General features: G+C 34.6%; 1 protein-coding gene across 1 annotated transcript in view; it reads right to left on the bottom strand.

The window, feature by feature from the left end:
- Window positions 1-19,816, bottom strand: part of DNAJC13 (DnaJ heat shock protein family (Hsp40) member C13) — a 120,163-nt gene that overhangs the window by 70,795 nt on the left and 29,552 nt on the right. Inside the window, exons 4-19 of the mRNA XM_023207430.2 lie at window positions 19,289-19,438; window positions 18,831-18,872; window positions 15,923-16,123; window positions 13,272-13,478; window positions 13,082-13,177; window positions 12,611-12,702; window positions 10,421-10,587; window positions 10,239-10,318; window positions 9,991-10,160; window positions 9,454-9,553; window positions 6,482-6,589; window positions 5,636-5,791; window positions 4,356-4,412; window positions 3,066-3,187; window positions 792-867; window positions 467-562 (exon numbers count right to left, since the gene is read on the bottom strand). Of these exons, the coding sequence (XP_023063198.1) occupies window positions 467-562; window positions 792-867; window positions 3,066-3,187; window positions 4,356-4,412; window positions 5,636-5,791; window positions 6,482-6,589; window positions 9,454-9,553; window positions 9,991-10,160; window positions 10,239-10,318; window positions 10,421-10,587; window positions 12,611-12,702; window positions 13,082-13,177; window positions 13,272-13,478; window positions 15,923-16,123; window positions 18,831-18,872; window positions 19,289-19,438 (1,920 nt within the window). The remainder of the gene's footprint in view (window positions 1-466; window positions 563-791; window positions 868-3,065; window positions 3,188-4,355; window positions 4,413-5,635; window positions 5,792-6,481; window positions 6,590-9,453; window positions 9,554-9,990; window positions 10,161-10,238; window positions 10,319-10,420; window positions 10,588-12,610; window positions 12,703-13,081; window positions 13,178-13,271; window positions 13,479-15,922; window positions 16,124-18,830; window positions 18,873-19,288; window positions 19,439-19,816) is intronic.

The following is a 19,816-nucleotide window of genomic DNA, read 5'->3' as shown; positions in this document are numbered from 1 at the left end:
TTTAATTTTTCCATGGATGGCCCAACCTTATAATTAACACAAATCTTGTAGGGAAAAAAACCCTACCTATAACTTTTTTCATGGTCGGCCCCTTTTACCAACAACATTTATCAATCTCATACGTGCAAAGTACATTTACGCACTTATTGGTACTCCAGAACGTACCAATAGGTTGAATTAAGAGAAACAAAACATAGAATAAAATGACCACTATTCATAACATTAATTTGTGGTGACAGTTGCGTAACTCTGGAAATATACCACAAATTATTTAATTGTATACTTTAAAAAGATGAATATTATAGGATATAAATTTTACCTCAAGAAAGGTATCAATAGTTAAGTATTACTATTCAATGCAATGAATTCTTTGTTTCTAAAATTTTTAGCGTGTTTCAAAAAAGACATATATATATAACAGTACCCTTACTCCTAAAAAAGACACACTTGGGACAATTATATTTACCATTGCTATTTTCACATTGTCTCTAACATGCATCCGATCAGCATCCTTCTCAGGCACAAGATCTGAGCTGTCCAAGTATGCCAGCAAGCCTGGCGGCTAAAAACAAAGCACAAAATCCACTTTCAAAACAATGTGAAAAAGAAAATTTAGCTTTAACAACCCAAATCAATTAATGCTGCGGCTTAGCTATTGAGGGTAAAACTTTAGGGTAACTCCTATAATAAATACCTTTTCAATCAAAAACAAACCATCCCCTTTTTACAGATAACTTGTTCGATTAAATTTTATTAGATAGTATATAAACCTAATTTCTCAACTGACTTACCAAAATGCGTTTCAACAAGTTTGTTGCAGTTGCATTATCAGCTGTCCAGAGTCCCACTAAATGTCTACTTAGCTGTCTGAAAAAAGCAGACGTTGAGAAAGGTTTGCTGCTTTATCTCAGCTAGAACAGAAAGGAATTTTTAAGAACAAAATATCACATAATTATAAAAAATATGGCTACAGTAAAAAAAATCATTCCGATGTTAAAAATAGTTACTAAAAATTCTAATGTGGCGAGTTATAATTCGAATGTTACTAATATTTTGGAATTTTCTAAGAATTAAAATGTTTTCCTAATAAATACACTCATTTTCAATAAACCTGAACATGAAAAAAGTAGTTTCTATCCCATTTAAAGGAAGAAAAAAACAATAAAAACAATTAGAGTTGATGACACAAATAATTTGCATAACAAGTCCTACTAATATAGTGACAATGGCATCCTGGCATTTTTTGGAATTCTGAACAAGCAAGAAGTCAACAACTATGTTCTAATATAACCGTTTTGGCAAGGTCAGAGAGAAAATTATTTTCACTTCTAGAGTCTGGGCAAAGACCTAAACCACTTACAGCAAATTATTCAACTCATCTCACTTAAAAGCTCTAAGAGTATATTTTAATTCAAAGTAAAAATCTAAGATCCAAGTTCAATCTATGGTTTAGTCATTTACTAATTTTAATCCCCATGTCAACATCTGTCTCCTTAACTGAAAGCTCCTCATAAGTAGAAATCCTATTTTACTCACCAGTGACCTTTCTGTGCTTTGGTGGGGATTCAATTACCATAGCTATAAGAATGGTCATGAAACCTATGAGGGAAATAACCAAATAACCACCTACAAACATATGTTTTATATATGTTACATTATTGAAGAACAAAATTTAACTGCAAAACCCAAAATACACTTTGTCTGTCACCAGAAAGTGAACGCTACTAAAACTGTTCATTCCTGTGCCAATTTGAAAGCTAACATACTGAAGTAATTAAACTTGTAATTTCCTTCACTGGCATTTGGTAAGTTATCATGTCAGTGACTCCTAAAAAGGCTTTAGTTAGGGACAAAAGAGTTAACACTTTATAACAGCAATTTCTAAAAGATAAAGCAAAGCAAATAGAGTGATATTTCTATTATACATTGACAGATCTTTAACAGCCTAATTCGAATATTACTAACCTTTTGGAATTTTCTCCAAATTAAAATGCTTCCCTAATAATTGATCACAGTAGGGGAATTTAACTGATTAACTATACTAATGAGGAACACAACAAGGAAGCATTTAACATTGGGGGCGGGTTAATGGAATAGGCTATCAACAGTCTCTGCTTTAACGAAAGATGCTGTCTAGCACTGCTAATAAGACAATACTAGGAAAACATCCTTCTTATCTTTATCCTCTAAGACTACTTTTGTTGTTAACACAAGTGAGGGAGGTAGTTTCTTCTAATAGTATAAACAGTAAAAAAAAAAATCACTGGCAAGGCAGCATACCATGACGTATAATAACTACACATAGGTGACAAAGAAAATGTACAGTATTGTAACAAACTAAACATTTAACTCAGCAACTTATGCTATTATTTAAAAAGTCAAAAAATATAATTAAAAATATTTATGATACTCATTGTTTTTACTAATATGAATCATAGGATGGTATGCTTAAGATAGCTGAAAGGGTCACATGTTAGAAATCACAAAGAGGGTTAAAAGGGCTGGAATTCATGTAGTGTGGAATAAATGAATAAATTTATGTGTTTATATTTGAATGACTATTAGGAAAAAGGGAATCATTTAATTAAAAGAGATTTAGGTTAAGTCTAGCTTCAGCTGGATATGTAAGGTTTTCTGTGGTTTGTTTTTAAAGTAGAGTATTTGACCAAAGATATTTAAAAATCAACTATGTGAGGTTTTCACATGGCGTCACGTGCATGCAAGATGGTCACAGGAATGTAAGGAGAAAAGGCCTGAGCATGTGGTTCTAGTTCCATAAGCTTGTAAGTACTCTTTTCCATACTGGTCCCATGACTGTGGTGTCAGAGCCTGATAATAGGTTACTGGGGGGAAAAAAGTAAACAGTGTTTCCCCCCAAGTTATCCACAGGCAGGGACAGTGATCGTTTGGGCAAAATCCTTCTGTAAGGAAAGGAAAAGAACTAGGTGGATCAAAAGAAAATGTAATATTTGTGTAATACAAACACATTTAGTTTTATGTAATATCTGAATCAATTATCTATAGACAGGAAGTTAATTTATAGCAAATTGAATTAAATCACCTACCTATTTGTAAGCATCCTTTGATCTGAGCTTATTGTAAACATCGCTGTATGCAAGTGTCGAGGTAAGGCACCTTCACTTAGGGCAAGCTCCTGCATTTTTGTAGCAATTTCTTTATCACCTTCCTTTGGAAAAAGGGTAAGATGATCCCTAAGGCAGCAATCCAGGACAAACTATCCAAACTTTAAAAAACTAATTTTACATCTTTAAATGAAAACTATTCAGTATGTAATAAAAGTTTAAAATGCATCTTCCACTCACCCAAAAATAACATAGGTGAGTAGTAGCACAGGTAATTTTTAAACCTTTGGAATAAGGTAGAGATGTTTCCAGACAACTTTACCTCATAAACTATGCTTTGCTAAACTTAATATTAAAACTAGGTTCATTCCCTGTGTGTGTAGTTGCCAACAAAAAGGAGAGGCTTGGCTATCGCAAGTTCTGTTAAATTTGGGTACTTTGGAAGCTAATACTGAGCAAAGAACCCATTAGCTAAAGGGAGAAAATTAGCCTTTGGTTGTATATACACACTAAAAACACAAATAAACTTTGATGTTCCATCCACTTCAATGCCTATATATAATTACAGCTACTTAAGGGCATACTAATTCTGTGATTGTGTGCCACACTTATGCACAATAGATGAATTTTTTGGTAAAAGGAGAATTCTTAAATTGTATTCAAATTGCTTCTATGACAACAAAAGAATACAAGAATCCAAAAGCCATTTAGACTGATATCATTGTAAACATCAAAGTATGCAACAGACATGCATGGCCACCTTATCTTTTAAAAAATATAGAAACATAAAGCAACTATCTTAAAGAAGCAGTATCTTGGACAAGATCATGTCCCAATCTCTAGAGCTCAATTACAAATATGCTTTAGCAAGAACTTTTTTGTTGCCTTATTTGATATCATTTTGCTATGAACTAACTCCATCAATAGAGTTCTATTCAATCTCAAGATTTCAACACTGTCAACATTATCCTTCCAAAAAAGGGCAACAGATAGAATACTAACTTTTAATTACTTTAAGTAAAATGAACAAATAATGCAGTAACAGATTTATTGGCTCTACAACTTCGCCTACTATGAAATTAAAACTTTTATTATTGAGGATTGTTTCTGTAACAAGCTTAAAACTAATTTCTAAATAAAGATTTAAAATTACTTTTCTTATTCAGAGAAATGTTTATTTCCCAAAAAGACTGAAAGGCAATACTGTCAACTTCAATTAAAACAGCCTATCAACATTCAAGTAAGGTTAAAATTTCAAAACTGTTCTCTCACCTCTATTATTGCCTTCATAACCAACCCAGCTCCTTTTATTATTGCCATGGAAGGATGCTTTAAAGTGAGGGGGAAAAAAGCATCAAAAAATAAAGAAGAATTTTATTCCAACACATTTAGCTGTTTACTCTTAAGAAGGATATACATTTTTACACAATGTATAAGCCATAAAATTAGTGAAGGATACATCTCAAAGTCAGTTTGGTTAAATATTTTAGGTATTTTCACAACATAGCCTTAGAGACACAGACACTTGAACAAAAAATTTGTTAGTAGGAAACAGTCAACATTTATTTGAATAATTATTTGAATGATACTAAAATAATAAAAACATAAATACCATATATACATACATGTACCTAGTAAGTACTATAGTACTGTATAAAATAACAAACGTTTTTCAGTGTTTATGAAGAGCCCTGCTAAAGCTCATTTTATTATTTGGGAATTTGTAAAGAAAAGGGAACTTTGGGCCCACCACAGAAAAATGAGTTTTTCACTATTAAAATGGAGGCCAGGTGCGGTGGGTCACGTTTGTAATCCCAGCACTTTGGGAGGCTAAGGCAGGAGAATCGCTTAAGTTCAGGGGTATGAGAACAGCCTGGGCAACAAAGGGAGAAGAGCCTGGGCAACAAACAAACAAACGAATAAATAAATTAGCCGGGTGTGGTAGCATGTGCCTGTGGTCCCAGCTGCTCAGCAATTGAGGTGGGAAGATCACTTGAGTCTAGGAGGCTGAGGCTGCAGTGAGCTGTGACTGCATCACCGTACTCCAGTATGGGCAACAGAACAAGACCTTTGCCTCAAAAAATAAAAAAGCAAGATAGAAAATGGGCAGAGTGTCAAAACAGCAGTCAACACCCATCAACAGGGCTCTACACGAAACACCAAGAAATCTGTATGCTCAAAATGTACCAATATGATAATGTACTAGGTACATTTGTCTATATTATAGATCAAGCTTGTCCAACCTGCAGCCTACATATATGTTTATATTTATTCAAAGCCAACCCAGGATGGCTTTGAATGTAGCCCAACACAAATTCTTAAACTTTCTTAAAACATTTTTGTGATTGTTTTTTCTTTTAGGTCATCAGGTATTGTTAGTGTTAGTGTATTTTATGTGTGGCCCAAGACAATTCTTCCAACATGGCCCAGGGAAGCCAAAAGACCGGACATCTCTGCTGTAGAAGTATGCAAATGTTATCTTAGAAACAGTGATCCTAAAAGTGGTTCCCTTAAATTCATTGCTATCTGATAAGAAAAATATAAGCTCTCACCTGAAAAAGTTTAAAAAGGGTTCTTCCATTGGATGCTACCATCTCTAAGAGCATATCAAACTGCTGCCCTTCAGTTGTCTCACTATATGGAGCACAGAGGGCAAAGGTAAGGAAGTCCAAGAGCGAACTAATAACTAGGGCACCAGTCCCATGATCCTGAAACAAAGCAACAGATTCTCTTAAAGACTTGAAGATGGGGAGCTTCAGTTACATTGTAACAAGAATGTGTTCCTTTCTGTTATTCTATATGTCAGACATAAACATTGACTTTAATTTCTCAACATGAGGTTCAAAGTTGGATGACTCTTTAGTACTTGCTTTGCTCACACAGTGAATCCATTATCCATCATACCTCAAAAGAACAACTAAAATTCAAATTTCAAGAGTATAACCAAGACTTCTCAAATGTGTATAACAAAGGTTAATGTTTATTTGTATAAAAGAAATCTTTGCCAATATTTAAAAAATTCTGGCAATCTGCTCATGTTCCTTCAAGATGCTATAGAATGCCCATCTCCAAAATTGTTATCAGGAACTGATGAACAAAGATTTGGCTTAATTTTCTTAGAGCAGTTTATTTAATAATGACATTTTTAAAGAAAGAAAAGACAAAAATTGGAGTATCACTGTGAAAATCTAAAGGCTTTGACATGTATCCTTCCCAGATGAATGGATACAGTCCTAAGACAAAATATTTTATTATCAGTGACCAAGCTGAACTGTGACCAATACTGACCAAAGCTGGGGGCTATAATAAAAAAACAAAATCATCCATGTGGCACTTCTAGATTATCTTTCAATAATGGCATGATATCTACCATGAAGACAAATTTAATTATAACTTACCACATGGGAATTAAATTTCTCCAGTAAGTTTTCCAGAAACTTCTTTGATGAGAGAAGAGAAGCTTTGTTCAACTGTTCTTGTCTTAAGTCATAGTCGTCATGCATGGGCTATTGATGGAAAAAAAAAAAGTGGTAATTCATAAGCAGTCCCACGTGCTAGCATCACGCAAAAGTCATTTATAAAGAGTATTCAAATTACACACTGAAAGAATTAAAAACCATTGCCTTTAAAGTGTAAAACAAAAAGGAAACTCGTGGTAAGCAGGCAGAAGTGATGATTTACCATGATTTTGATCAGACTTCACAGATAATTTGCCCAACAATTAACTCAACATATACACAAGGTACTCTCTCAAAAGTCACAGATCTTATTAAAAGGTAAACAACATTTGCCCAGCCAGAATTTTAAAACTAAAATTTGAAATAAAACTTAGCATGTAAAAGCATGTAGTAAACAACAAATACTTGTCTCAAGGGTGATTTTCTTTTAACTATTGAAACATTCCAGCATGATGGTTAGGAGTACAGTTCCAATCCTAATTTTACTACTGACAATAACTGGGAGACATTAGGCAAGGTAAGTTACTTTACATAACTTCTGAGTTGCATTTTCCTCAGCTGTAAAGTAGGAGTAATAGTATTTATGTAAGATTACTATAATGCTTAGATGAGATAATTCATGTAAGATACACAGCCAACACCTAATATGTAATGAGGGCTCAATGTTTCATAGCACTGTTTACTTTTTTTTATTGTGGTAAACTACATATAACAAAAGTTACCATCTTAACCATTTTAAATTACACTGTTCAGTGGCATTAAGCATTCCCATTTTTGGGCAACTATCACCACCACTCATCGCTAGAATTTTTTTCATTTTCCCAGACTGAAACTCTGTAATCATTAAACAACAGTTCCCCATGCTGCCTTCCTCCCAGCCCCTGGCAACTACCATTCTACTTTCTGTCTGTGAATTTGACCTCGTATAAATAAAATCATACAGTATTTATCCTTCTGTGACTGACTTCTTTCACTAGCTTCGTGTTCTCAAGGTTCATCCATGTTGCAACACGTGTCAGAATTTCCTTCCTTTTTGTTTCTGCTCATTTAGCAAATACTGTACGTTGCCATGGTTAACTGTACAAACTTTGGGGCCAGAAAGTGGGCTTGAAGCCTCCTCTACCACTTACTAGCTACACGACCTTGAACAAGTTACTTGGGCCTTAATTCCTTCTCTATAAAATAGATATAATAGTAGTAACTTCTAAAGTTCATTGGAAGACTGAATAATATATGCGAAATTCATAGAATAGTACCTGAAACACAGAAAAAAAATAATTATTGTTTATTAAACAGCTTGATAAGGCCCGTTAAAGATAAAAACAAAAATTAAACAAGAATATTATCCTCAGGAAGCTGACAGATTGAAAAAAATACACCATGTTTAGAAATAGCAATAATCCAAAGAAGAAACTGCTAAGAAAGATAAGTGTTATATTTATGAGGGTAATTTCACTTCAGGGAGGGATAAATCACTACCACCTTCAGGAACAGGAAAGCTCCATTTATTTTTAAATTTTTTAATTGTTGTGGGTACATAGTAGGTGTGTATATTTGATAAGCTTCATTTAAAAGCTGACTTGAGCTCTTAATGAATGATGAGCAGGGAAAGAATCCTGAGCAGAGGGAATATATGACATATTAATATACATACAGGTCTCTGTCCTTGGCTCCTGACATACAGCACCTAAAACCCTTGCAGACAGGGGTACTAGCAAAATCTTTTGTTGCAACAGTCTTTTACCCTGGTTCCTGACACAGAGCTCCTAAGGCCTTTACAATTTCCTGAATGATAGGGGAGCCTGACACAAAAGCTCTTTACCCTTAGAATTTCCTGGGTGATAGGAACATCTTTTGTTATAATAAAGCAACTCTCCATGTCATTGTTATTTTAAGTTCTAGTTATCTCACTACTTGTTTGGAACAGTAAATATAATTAATTCACTTTTGGGGATGCAAGGTTTCATAGAAGTGTTTACTTATGTTTATGTACCACTAAGCTTGCCTAAAACACTTCATATAAGGAAAAGTCCCAGGTACTACATACACAACTGAGATAATGAGAAACTTCAAAATTATACTAAACAATTGTTTCTCCCTCTGTACAAGCTGCCACTGAGTTAGATCTTTACTGCGCAACAGCTTTCAGATGTACCTCTTCTTTAGCCCCTGTGACTACCCTAGCTCAGCAACTCATTTCTTACATGACAATTTGGTCTACCTGCCTCTAATTTTACTTCTATTCTCCACATACTACCAGTGTGGGTTTTTAAAAACTCAAACCTGATCACGTTACTGCTCTCTCGCTAAAAAATCCTTAAAAAAGGATGCAAATCTACCCTCCTGATACAGGTTTTTTATTACTGTCTGCATACATCTCTAGCTGCAACTCCTAATTACCACCCCACCCATACCTTATAACCCAACCATATTTAATTATTTGTTGCTTTCCAAACATGCCTTTGTACATGCTATTCCCCACCCAGGAAGGCCTTTCCAGAGCTAGAAAATTCCTGCCTGTCCTTCAAGATTCAGATCAAATGTAACATCTTCCAGAAAGAGTGGGTGAGAATCTTTCATCTTCCCCTCATCACCAAACAAAAAGTGCTGCTTTTCAAGATCCTATGGCCCCTACTACCTTACCTTGTACAGATATGCCTGCCTTACCAAACTATCAACAAAGTGAAGGAAGAAAAGAATTTCTGTCTTAAAGATCTTTGATTTTCTGGCACACAGAACATTGCCTGATATATAGAATATGCTAAACAAAGGTTTATTTGAATAACTATGAGAACAATTTAAAAAACATAGAAACCAGAACTGATTGGTACAATGAAAATCTGGGATTGTGGAAATCAAAACCACCAGTCAACTTAAGAAAAACCAGTTTCCTTAAGAAAACTACGACTTACACACATAAGGGCACAAAGCATATCAACTGCTGCATGGATGACTCCATTGTTGCTCCTTTTGAGTGCTTTTACTACCTTCACCCCTAGACGCTCGCGAAACCTTTTGGAACAAAAACCAAGCATATAATAGCAGTATCAAAATATTTTAAATTGTTGTATTATTGAAATAGGTCATATTAACTTTCCATTGCATTATTGGAACAATGATGTATTTTAAATTCCACCTCTGAAATTTATCAGTCTTCGTAACAGTTTTTTCTTCGAGAGGGAAAATATTTTTGTGGGGTTAACTAAAACTAAAAGGCATGTAATTTCCCATTCAAATTCAAGAGTCAGTAATATTACTGGTGAGTATGGGACCAATATTCCGCTTCTGCTCCCCTCACCTTCCTTTTTCATTTCTCATGAATAAAGCACCATATCACCCTATAAAAGGTATCTGGTTTAGTCAAGGAAAAGGAGGTGAATCATTCATTATTTGCCATTTTGAGTAGTTCAAACTCTCTAAGAGAAGTTAAGTTTCAGAAGACAACTTACTTTGGAAGCTGAGTGAAAGCTAGGAAACCAGCTTTGGATGCCACAAGCCTCCTCACGGCCTGGAACTGACTCTCAAGTTCCGCATTTGAAGCAACGATATCCCCCTCCTGGGACAACAATGCTGTTATGGCATTATTGATCAGTTTTTCTTTGTTTTCTGAGAAGAGACCCTAGGTGAAGAAAGAGTATTTCAAAAGCGTTTCCATACCAAAAGTTAGTAACATTGAACAATAAAAAACTTATCTTACATCTTGTGTTACTGCATGCAAGACTCCACTGTATGAAATATTAGCATTGAACCTGAATACAGCATCTGCAAAGTTGCCATCTGTAAAGAGATTAAGAGGTTCAAAAAGAATATACGAATTCCTAATTCTTAAATTATTAAGTAGATGGGTGGAAATGTCATTACATTTAAACCAATACTTACTTGGAGGCGTAGCTAAGAACCTGAGGTGAAGGCTCTCTACTTCCTCATCAACAGGCATACTGAGTAACCCCCATCGCTGACCTTTATGGGTTGGTGTCATTTTTACACAAACATCTCTATTACCAGAGGCTCTTACTCCATCCAGCAAACTTGCTAATAAGGAATCTCTAAGTAAGAATAAAAGTAAAAAAAGGTTTTAGCATTGATGATTAAGGGGAATTCTGATCTAGCATGAAGCATAGGCCCTTTAGCCGGTAACCTGCTCAGGGACACACTACAGTTACAATGGGAAACACAAACAGTGGGGCTAAGGAAGAGCTCTGATACTAGCTCTTCACTATGCTGCTACATGACATTGCACAAGTTACTTAAACACTAACTTCAACGTCTCTTTCTCTCCCTTTATTTTTAATAGCTTTACTCAGCTCTAACTTACAAATCACAAGTCATCCAATTAAAATGTACAGTTTGATAATTTTTAGTACATTTATACAACTGTATAATCACCATCGTCCAGTTTTGATATATTTTCATCACTCCAGAAAATTTCCTCATGCCCATTTGCAAAAGAACACTCCCCAGCCCCAGGAAACCACCCATCTATCTCTATAGTTTTGCTTTTTAAAGAAACTTCATAAAAACAGAATTACAGAATATGTAGTCTTAGGTGTCTTATTTTACTCATCATACATAGGCTTTCAGGATTCACTCAAGTTGTTCCATGTATTAGTTCAGTCCTTTTTTACTGCTGAGTAGTATTCCATTGTATGAACAGACAACATTTTGTCTGTTCATTCACTGGCTGATCTAGACATGGATTGCTTCTGCTTTTGGCTGTAATGAGTAATGATATTATGAACATTCATGTGCAAGTCTTTCTGTGGGCATCTTTTCATCTCTCTTGGATAGATACCTAACAGTGGAACTGCTGGGCCATATAAGTATGTGTTTGATCTTTTAAGAAATTATCAAACTATTTTTCAAACTGGTTTTATCATTTTGCCTTCTTACCAGCAATGTATGAGAGTTCTTTTCTCCATATCCTCACCAATACCTGGCACTGGCAGTCTTTTTGATGTCAGTCATTTTAGTGAATATGTAGTAGTTTGCATTTTTGTTTCCCAAAGATTCATGATCTTTTCATGTATTTACCATTCATATTTCTCCAGTGAGGTGTCTATTTGAATATTTTGCCCATTTACTATTGGGTCGCTTGGTTTTTCAGTATTGAGTTGTAAGAGTTCTTTACATATTCTGGATAGAAGTCCTTTATTAGCTATATGCTTTGCAAAGATTTTCTCCCTATGATCTGTCTTTTTCTAAATGGTGCCAAAGTTCTAATAAACAACCTTTTCTTCTTCTTTTCTGGATTCTGTTTTTGGTATTGCATCTGATAAATCTTTTCCTAACCTCAAGTCACAAAGAAGTTGCTGTACTTTCTGCATGTAAGTGTTATTGGGAATAAGAGGACCTTCTTCCTATGGTTACTGTCAGGACTAAGCAAGATAATGTACATAAAGCATCTGACAAACACAGCGTTAAGATCCTTCCTCTGATTAGAACATCTGTACTTTTTTTAAGATGTTCTTTTTCCTTGAATTCAGGACAGGAAAAAACATAACCATTGCTTAACATTCCAGTCTTGTTGACCTTAGATTGAAAGCTCTGTAAGGCAAGAAACCGCTACCGGTCATACTAGACTACTGGAAATACTATAAAAACACTATACAGGCCAGGTGTGGTGGCTCATGCCTATAATCCCAGCACTTTGGGAGGCCAAATCACTTGAGGTCAGGAGTTCGAGACCAGCCTGGCCAAGATGGAGAAACCCCATCTCTACTAAAAATACAAAAAAAAAAGAAGAAAAGAAAAAAATTAGGTGTGCATGGTGGCGCACGCCTGTAATCCCAGCTAATAGTGAGGCTGAGGCAGGAGAATTGCTTGAACCCGGGAGGCGGAGGTTGCAGTGAGCCAAGATCATGCCATAGCACTCCAGCCTGAGTGACCGAGTGAGACTCTGTCTCAAAAAAAAAAAAAAAAAATTTGAAAATGGGATGGTCATAAAATGTCTTTTCCCAAGTTAAACAATTTTAAATTTCTAGACTACAAATCTTTGGTTTTCCTTGTTGACCAAGCACTGTGCCTTGCACATACTAGGATTTCACAAACTTAAATTGAAAAAAAAGATACCTTTCTGTTGAAGAATATTTCCGTACTTGCCCTTTTATAAATTCAATGGTAAAAAGTTGTGGATTTTCTGAGTCACAGACCAATGCAAATACCTAATGAAAAAACAAAAAATAGCTTCAACAAAAAAATGTTTATGGTTTTAGAGTATTTCATTATAAAATGCATCGCTTAGCTTACAAAAGTCAGTATTTTAAGATGTGATTTGTTTACAATACAAAAGTTTAAAACTGCTTAAAAGTCTCAAATTTTCAGTTATTGAGTAACAAGTTCCATTCTTTATATATACTTGGAAAATAACTTTTGTAATAATCATTGTTCTATGATCAATTAATATAAATATGTTAAGAGTTAAATACAAATTCTGTCCATTTCATATGCTTTAGCCAAGAGTAAACATTAAAATAGAAAGAAAATTATCCTAATTTATCAATAGAAAGAAATTTCATTTAAGCTAACAATGCTGAAACTTACTTCTCCTAAAGGCTTCAATGTTGCAATATTATAGGTTGCTGGATCACGTTCTACTAAACATGTTTCTGTAAGTGCTAGAACTCTTTTTACAGGCTCCTTCAAAAAATAAAATTGAGACATATTAAAAAGTTATTTTTAAAAATGTCAAAATCAGATGAATAAATTTTCATTTTTAACATATGGGTCTTACCGAATGTCTAGGTGATATTTTTTGGACTACAAACTCTGCTAAAGATGTGATGGATTCATCAGTGCTGTATTTTCCAAAGCGAAGATTCAAATATTGCTCAAATTCTAAAGGCTCTTTCCTGATCCGCAATGAAATTCCTATGTAGTTACCAGCATGGTCTATTGCACTTTTAATAATCTCTTCTCTTTGTTCTGATGCAAATAAATGCTGCACAAATTTAGAAATTTAAAAAGTCAGAGTTGAAACAACTGAAATGTGTCTATAGCTAATCAACTTACAGGAAAGGTATTAAAGTAGAAATTCTAGACAAAAAAGAGGTAGGTCTTAGAAGTAAATAAGCAGTTGTTTCAATGAAAAGACTATTACTAAGTTAAAATAATAAAGTCTGGGATACAGAGCCTGGCAAGTAACTCATTGAATGGCAATTATCTCAAAATTTCTCAGGTTCTGGTTCTCATCACCTTACGCAAAACAGCACGCTGTTTCTTCCAAGAAGGGCCTCCAAGGAACCCCAGCCAAGCCACTGGGGGTGATGGGTACTGTGTGGGCAGGACTCTCAGTTTCAAACAAGGCAGCTCTGATTTAATCTATTTTACATAGTGGGCTTCTTTGCAAGATGATGCTGAAGAATGTTTAAATGTTTACAAGTCATTGGCCTACTGATGTTACAGACCAACTTCCTGGGCTCTATTTACAAAGATAAGGAAACAGAGTACAGGATGAGTATCTGTCATTTGAAATGCTTGGGATCAGAAGTATTTCAGACTTCAGAGTTTTTCAGCATTTGGAATATTTTCATTACACTTACCAGTTGAGCATCTCAAATCTAAAAATCCCAAATCTGAAATGCCCCAATAAGCATTTCCTGTAAGCATCATGTTGGCACTGAGAACGTTTCAGATTTTGGAACATTTTGAACTTCCAGATTTGGTATGCTCAACCTAAACTTGCATTTGGTGCCTAGAGGCCAGACATGCTAAATGTCCTGTAAAGGGCAGAGTAGGTGTCCCACACAAGAAAGAATTGTCCTGCTCAGAATGTCAATAGCTCCCCTGCTGAGAAACGCTGGATCACATCGTGTTTAAGAACCTGATCTTATTCCTAGCAACTTTTTATAGTCACCATAGATGCAAAAGGTACTAAAAGTTTGTTGAATAAATCTGGTATAGTACCATATTTATAGTGAATTGATTCATTTTAGCTAGTGTCTTACAGTGAGAATGTGGATTAATTCAAATCAAAACTTCTTGCTGCCACCAAGTAATACAAAATGGTGGCAATAAGAAGAGTATCAAACAATTTCAATCCTTAATGTTTACCTTATTATTCCATTTTATGGCTTGGTTGAATTACTGTGATACAGTTATCCTATTAAGGCCTGACAGGCCATATTCTTGTAATCAGGTATGTTTACCAACAAGATGTTAAGCATTTCAAATTACCACTGACCAGGGAAGACAGTCTATGGATAGCACTAAGACAGCAGGCTTTGGGCTAGGAGAAGGGCCTTCATCTTTTGGGTCTAGCCTCAGAGGTAACACACGGAGGTTTACCTGTGTGTTCCTAGATGAGGGAAACTAGGATGGTATCCATCAAGTGGGGAAACAGTAAAATCTAAGAGGAAAAAGGCCTGTAACTCTGAAGAACAAACTATATTTTGTACATCAGATTATCTAGCCCCCATCATTGTTTATTTCCCTTTTGCTAACACCTACTCTTACATATGTAAAAGTTCTAGGCTTACTTTGGCTCTGCTACCAAGAGGAGGATATTTTATCTACAAAACACTAAATATTGAAGCAGCATTCCCAGAACACTAAGGTAGCTACAAATATTAAATTTTCAAGAGAAAGGAATTTTGCAATTAAGTTCAAATGAGTCTCTCCATTTGGAGACTTTCTCTACTGCACATCTTTGAGATAGAAAGGCAGGATATATCTTAAAAAAAAAATAGTTATCTATACTTCAGCTTCTATTACTGATTAACAGGGTCTCAGCATCTTAAGTAGCTTCTATTACACCCCATAATTTACTTATATATAGTTCTGAATTTCAGAACAAAAACATGTAATGAATTCCAAATTAAGTTTCAACGAATACTCAGATTTCAGATTATAAACGGCTAGGCAAAGGATGAAAGGCTCACAAAAGTAAGCTATTTTAAATTACTTTTTCAATTTTTTTTTTCCTTTTTGTGCAGAGCAAGATCTCGCTATGTTGCCCAGGCAGGTCTCAAACCCCTGGGCTCAAGCTATCCTCCTACCTCCGCCTCCCTAAGTGCTGGGATTATAGGTGTGAGCCACCATGCAAGGCTTAAATTACTTTTTCAAAGAAAGCTTAGAAACTTTTTGGTAAGACAGTAATACCAAAGAAAATAACAACTGTAGTCACTGTTTACAGTACTAAGCCATTCATTGTGTGTAAAGCATTTTACATAAATTATCTCACCAGATCCTCACCCTCCTCCTTTTGGAAAGCAGCAAATTGAGATTCAAGCTCAGGTATATTTGATACCAAAACCTGCAATCTTATACTTCTTCCCAGAGGACTCACGTGAAATTTCTAAATGAAGTATAAAAAGCTTTTGCTTTCCTTCAAATGGTCATGCCGCTTTTAAAGGGGTTTTTTTTTTTTTTTTTTAAAGTACTTACCAATCTACTAAATCCTCCATAAAGTATACAAAATCCTCCTTGATAATCTGAGAGATCTACAAATCCTTCAATATTTCTATAGTCATAGGAACAGAGTACTCTGTTGGTTGCTGGATTAATTTGGTCAAAGCCTCCAGGAGTTACTTCCAAAATTACGGGTTTTCTTGAGTCACTCCAGTGATGCTTATAGCAGTTATATCTCTAGAGACAGGAACAGTATTACTTTTAGGTTTGTAAAATAAAACTATATAAAATAAAATTTAATGTATCAGTCACTATTGAAACAACCAAAAATCTAATTGTCATCATAAATATTTAGAACTACTATCCAAATTGTTAAAAATATGATTAATGTTAGCCATTTGGAGGTGTTTAAGAATGTTTGTACTAATTGAAGACAGTATATTCCTTTTTAATTAGCAAAGGTTTTGGGCTACAATATTTTGTGAAGCTATTTTAAGCCACTCTATGTGAATTTATAAAAAGAAAAAAGGAAATCCTACATAGAAATGTATTCTGAAAGAGTTTTATTGGAAAAAAGATCCACTTTCTTTGAGGGATTCTTTTAATGCAAGTTCAATATTGAAAAGAGCTAAGTCACATTTCAGGGAAGTTGTAATATTCAATTTAAACAACCTGAATCAGCTCAGTATATTAATGTATATTTTATTTCCACATACCAAAAAAAAAAAAGCTGAGGCCTACATTTGACCTTAGGCTTTTCTAACCACACAATTGGAAAGTTATTTTCAAGATTTTAAATCATAATAGCAGGTAAAATTCCATTTAGATAATATTCTTTCACAAATTAAAGTAGCTGAGTGTCAGAAATTATTAGAATAGTCAATATCCATTTGCTATCCAGTTTTAGTCTTTAAAAAGAAAAAAGGTTTAATCAAGGCTGCTAAGCAAAATGATGCGATATGAAAGAAGAAAATAAATTTAAAATAAAATAAAATTGAAGCAAAGAGAAAATAAGGATAACAAAGTTTCAGATGTGAAATGAGTATCCTCTCCCCCACTGAAACACCACAAAGTTTTCCCCCCATCAATATAAAGTGGGATACATGGTCATTTACCATTTTTAACGTAAAAATCAATTGGCTGCTCTACAGTACAACTATTTCTAATACTGAAATAACAAATTATCTTCTAGGTTTTCAGAAAAAGAGAGTGAGGCACTAAGTAATGAACACCTCCACTAATATCCCAACACTGAAGTCAGCAATGACCTTCACAGGACATCAAGTCTCCTCAACATTACTGATCTATGCATCACACACACATAGTTCCATAAAAGTAATTGTACAGACAGACAAGGGGCCTGCATTAATCCAAGAATACAGAACCTTGATTCCGAACTAAAAGATCAATCAATGCCACACCTCTCCTGCAGGAACGGGAGAAGAAGGTAGGGCACAAAAATTGTGAAGCTTTCCAAACTACACTTGTGTACATGCCTCAAGACCACTATATAGAATATTCTCCATTCCTCCCAGCTCATAAACACTGCCATTAATGAGATGTGCTGATAGAAACATCATTATATCTCAGGATTGCACAGACCAAGCAAGAAGGACTTTGAGAAACCCTGATTTAGAAGTATATCTAGGGCAAATGGAAGTCTTAGAGCCAAATTCAACTTAGGCAAGAAGAGTGCCTTTTAGCCAGCACAGCATTTGGGGTGGAATCTAAACTTGTTTTTAGGATGATATAGGTGTCACTTTAAGCCCCTTACTCCTGATGTAAAATTAGGTAAACTATCCTTTGGGCTATCTTCTAGAGGTACCGTTTCTACCACAAGATTTTGAAAAGTATGAAGTGGCGGAAGTTAACTGGTACAAAAGACAGCTTATATAAAAAGTCTAAGTATGTTTTTGAAAGCAGTTGTTTCCCAAACAGATGAAGTACGTCACCTGCCAATACAGAATATTAAAATAAGCACACCAAGTTATGATTTATAAAAATTTGACCATGGCTCATCAGGAACAAGAAATAAGCAGCTCGCCGGTTGCCATTAAACTATTTTAAAAGGCTGCTGAGCAACCAGTCAATTGCTAGAGTTGAAATTAATGAGGTTTCTAGGATGCTAAAACAAGGAGCAGAATATTCATAGAAAGGATGAGGGCCTAAGACGGACAGGAGAATGGTGCTGCCCGCATATTAGAATTCAGTTCCTGCCTTTTGCCAAAAGCTAGGGTTCTGAACAGTGCTATAAATTTAAGCATTATTTTTCCCCATTATAAAAGTAATACCTGCTAATGGGAAGAAAGTTAATATTTCAAGAGAGTGAAAAAGCATACATGCCTATTCCTCTTTCCCAGAAGTTTCTGATTTAGTTTAAATGCTGCTGTTACATTACGGGAAAAGGCCTGAGAAAGTTAAGATGACTCTGATATGCTACCAGTTTCCTCCAAAGCTGTCAGTGCACCATGCCAAGCTTCAGTACGGGCCAGATCCAGTCCAAGAACATGAAAGAAGACAGTTTCAATATGCTCAAATCTTAAAACTTGAACACTTCTGAAATAAGAAACTCCTACACGAAACAACGAATGCATGTTCCAACAAGCACTATCAGCAGTGTGACGCTCTCTAGTATTATTGTTTGGAATACCGAGTAAGGACTACCTGAATGCTTATAGTGTTGCTTTTAAATGCTCCAAAAGTTTTTTTGCCTGATTTTTTTTTCCCATCTACCAGCATCAACATTCTTAAATCTAACTGTTCATATTTGAGTTTCCATTAAACTACATCATGTATCATATGGTATCAGGAGACATTAAAATTTTGTTCCCGTTTTTTCCCTTTAGCTTTGCTACAAATGGAACACACAGATTATGAAATGATTTTTACAATAAAGGGCAACATTTGAACAAATAAAAATACATAATAAATGTTAAATATTTACCCTTCCTGTGATTTTTCCCTCTGAAAAATCGGTTCTAAATCTCTGAAAGAGAAAACATAACCACAGTTTATAACAGACTGCTAAGGAAGACTTGGCTCAGTCCCTTCTACTCAAAGCAAGTAAAATCCTGACTTGGTAACCTGGACACTAAAAACTGTTATTCAAGTTATAGTTTAAGAATATTCAATAAAAAGAGTATGAAACCTTATTGAAGAACAAGATAAACATACAATGCTTTCTCTTGCACGTGCAATTAAAAAAAACTAATAAACTCTCAAATATAAAAGATTTTCAGCCTGTTAGAGAAAAGTGAACGTTCCACAGTGTCAAGTTAAAGGTCAGTGAGAAAAAGTAATTATAGTGGGTATAGAGAACATTAATTTTTCTACTTATATGTAACTACTTCATTTTAAAAAGAGAAGAAAGAAATTTCATTTATGAACATGGAATCTTCTTACTAATGCTTCTGTAAGAAGTTCTGTTCTGTGCTCTGTAGAAAATTTTAAAGTTTCTGACTTTTTTCCACTGCCTTTACGAAATGTGAGGTTGAACTCTGTTCCTTGTCCTTTTCCAACAGGGCTGATGCTGCAAATATCTCCATAAGGCCACTAAAAAAAAAAAAAAAAAAAAAAAAAAAAAAGTTATTTTGACTGGTACTACTATATAACACAGTAAAATGTAATGCTTATTTTTGTCACTTTAATTTCATAATCACTGATTAAATCAGCAAAATTTTACAAAATAGAGGTCTAGAAGTTGTGTCTTATAGTAATTCTATAAAGAAATTCTTTTAAAGGTTTTTAGTCAGAAAAATTCAATATGCATTCTTATTTTAATGATGACATTAATCCAAAGAAATTAAAATTAAAAAGTGACAAGAACTGGGAAGTGAAATTTTATGATTACTTATAAATTTGTTAATAAGTTTGTGAAACATGCCTAATTTGGAATTAAAACAGGCCAGAATAACTTTGAATATGTTTTCT

This window comes from Piliocolobus tephrosceles, chromosome 2, assembly GCF_002776525.5.
Source record: "Piliocolobus tephrosceles isolate RC106 chromosome 2, ASM277652v3, whole genome shotgun sequence".
NCBI classification, from domain to species: domain Eukaryota; kingdom Metazoa; phylum Chordata; class Mammalia; order Primates; family Cercopithecidae; genus Piliocolobus; species Piliocolobus tephrosceles.
This window is presented reverse-complemented; position numbering and strand designations above follow the sequence as displayed.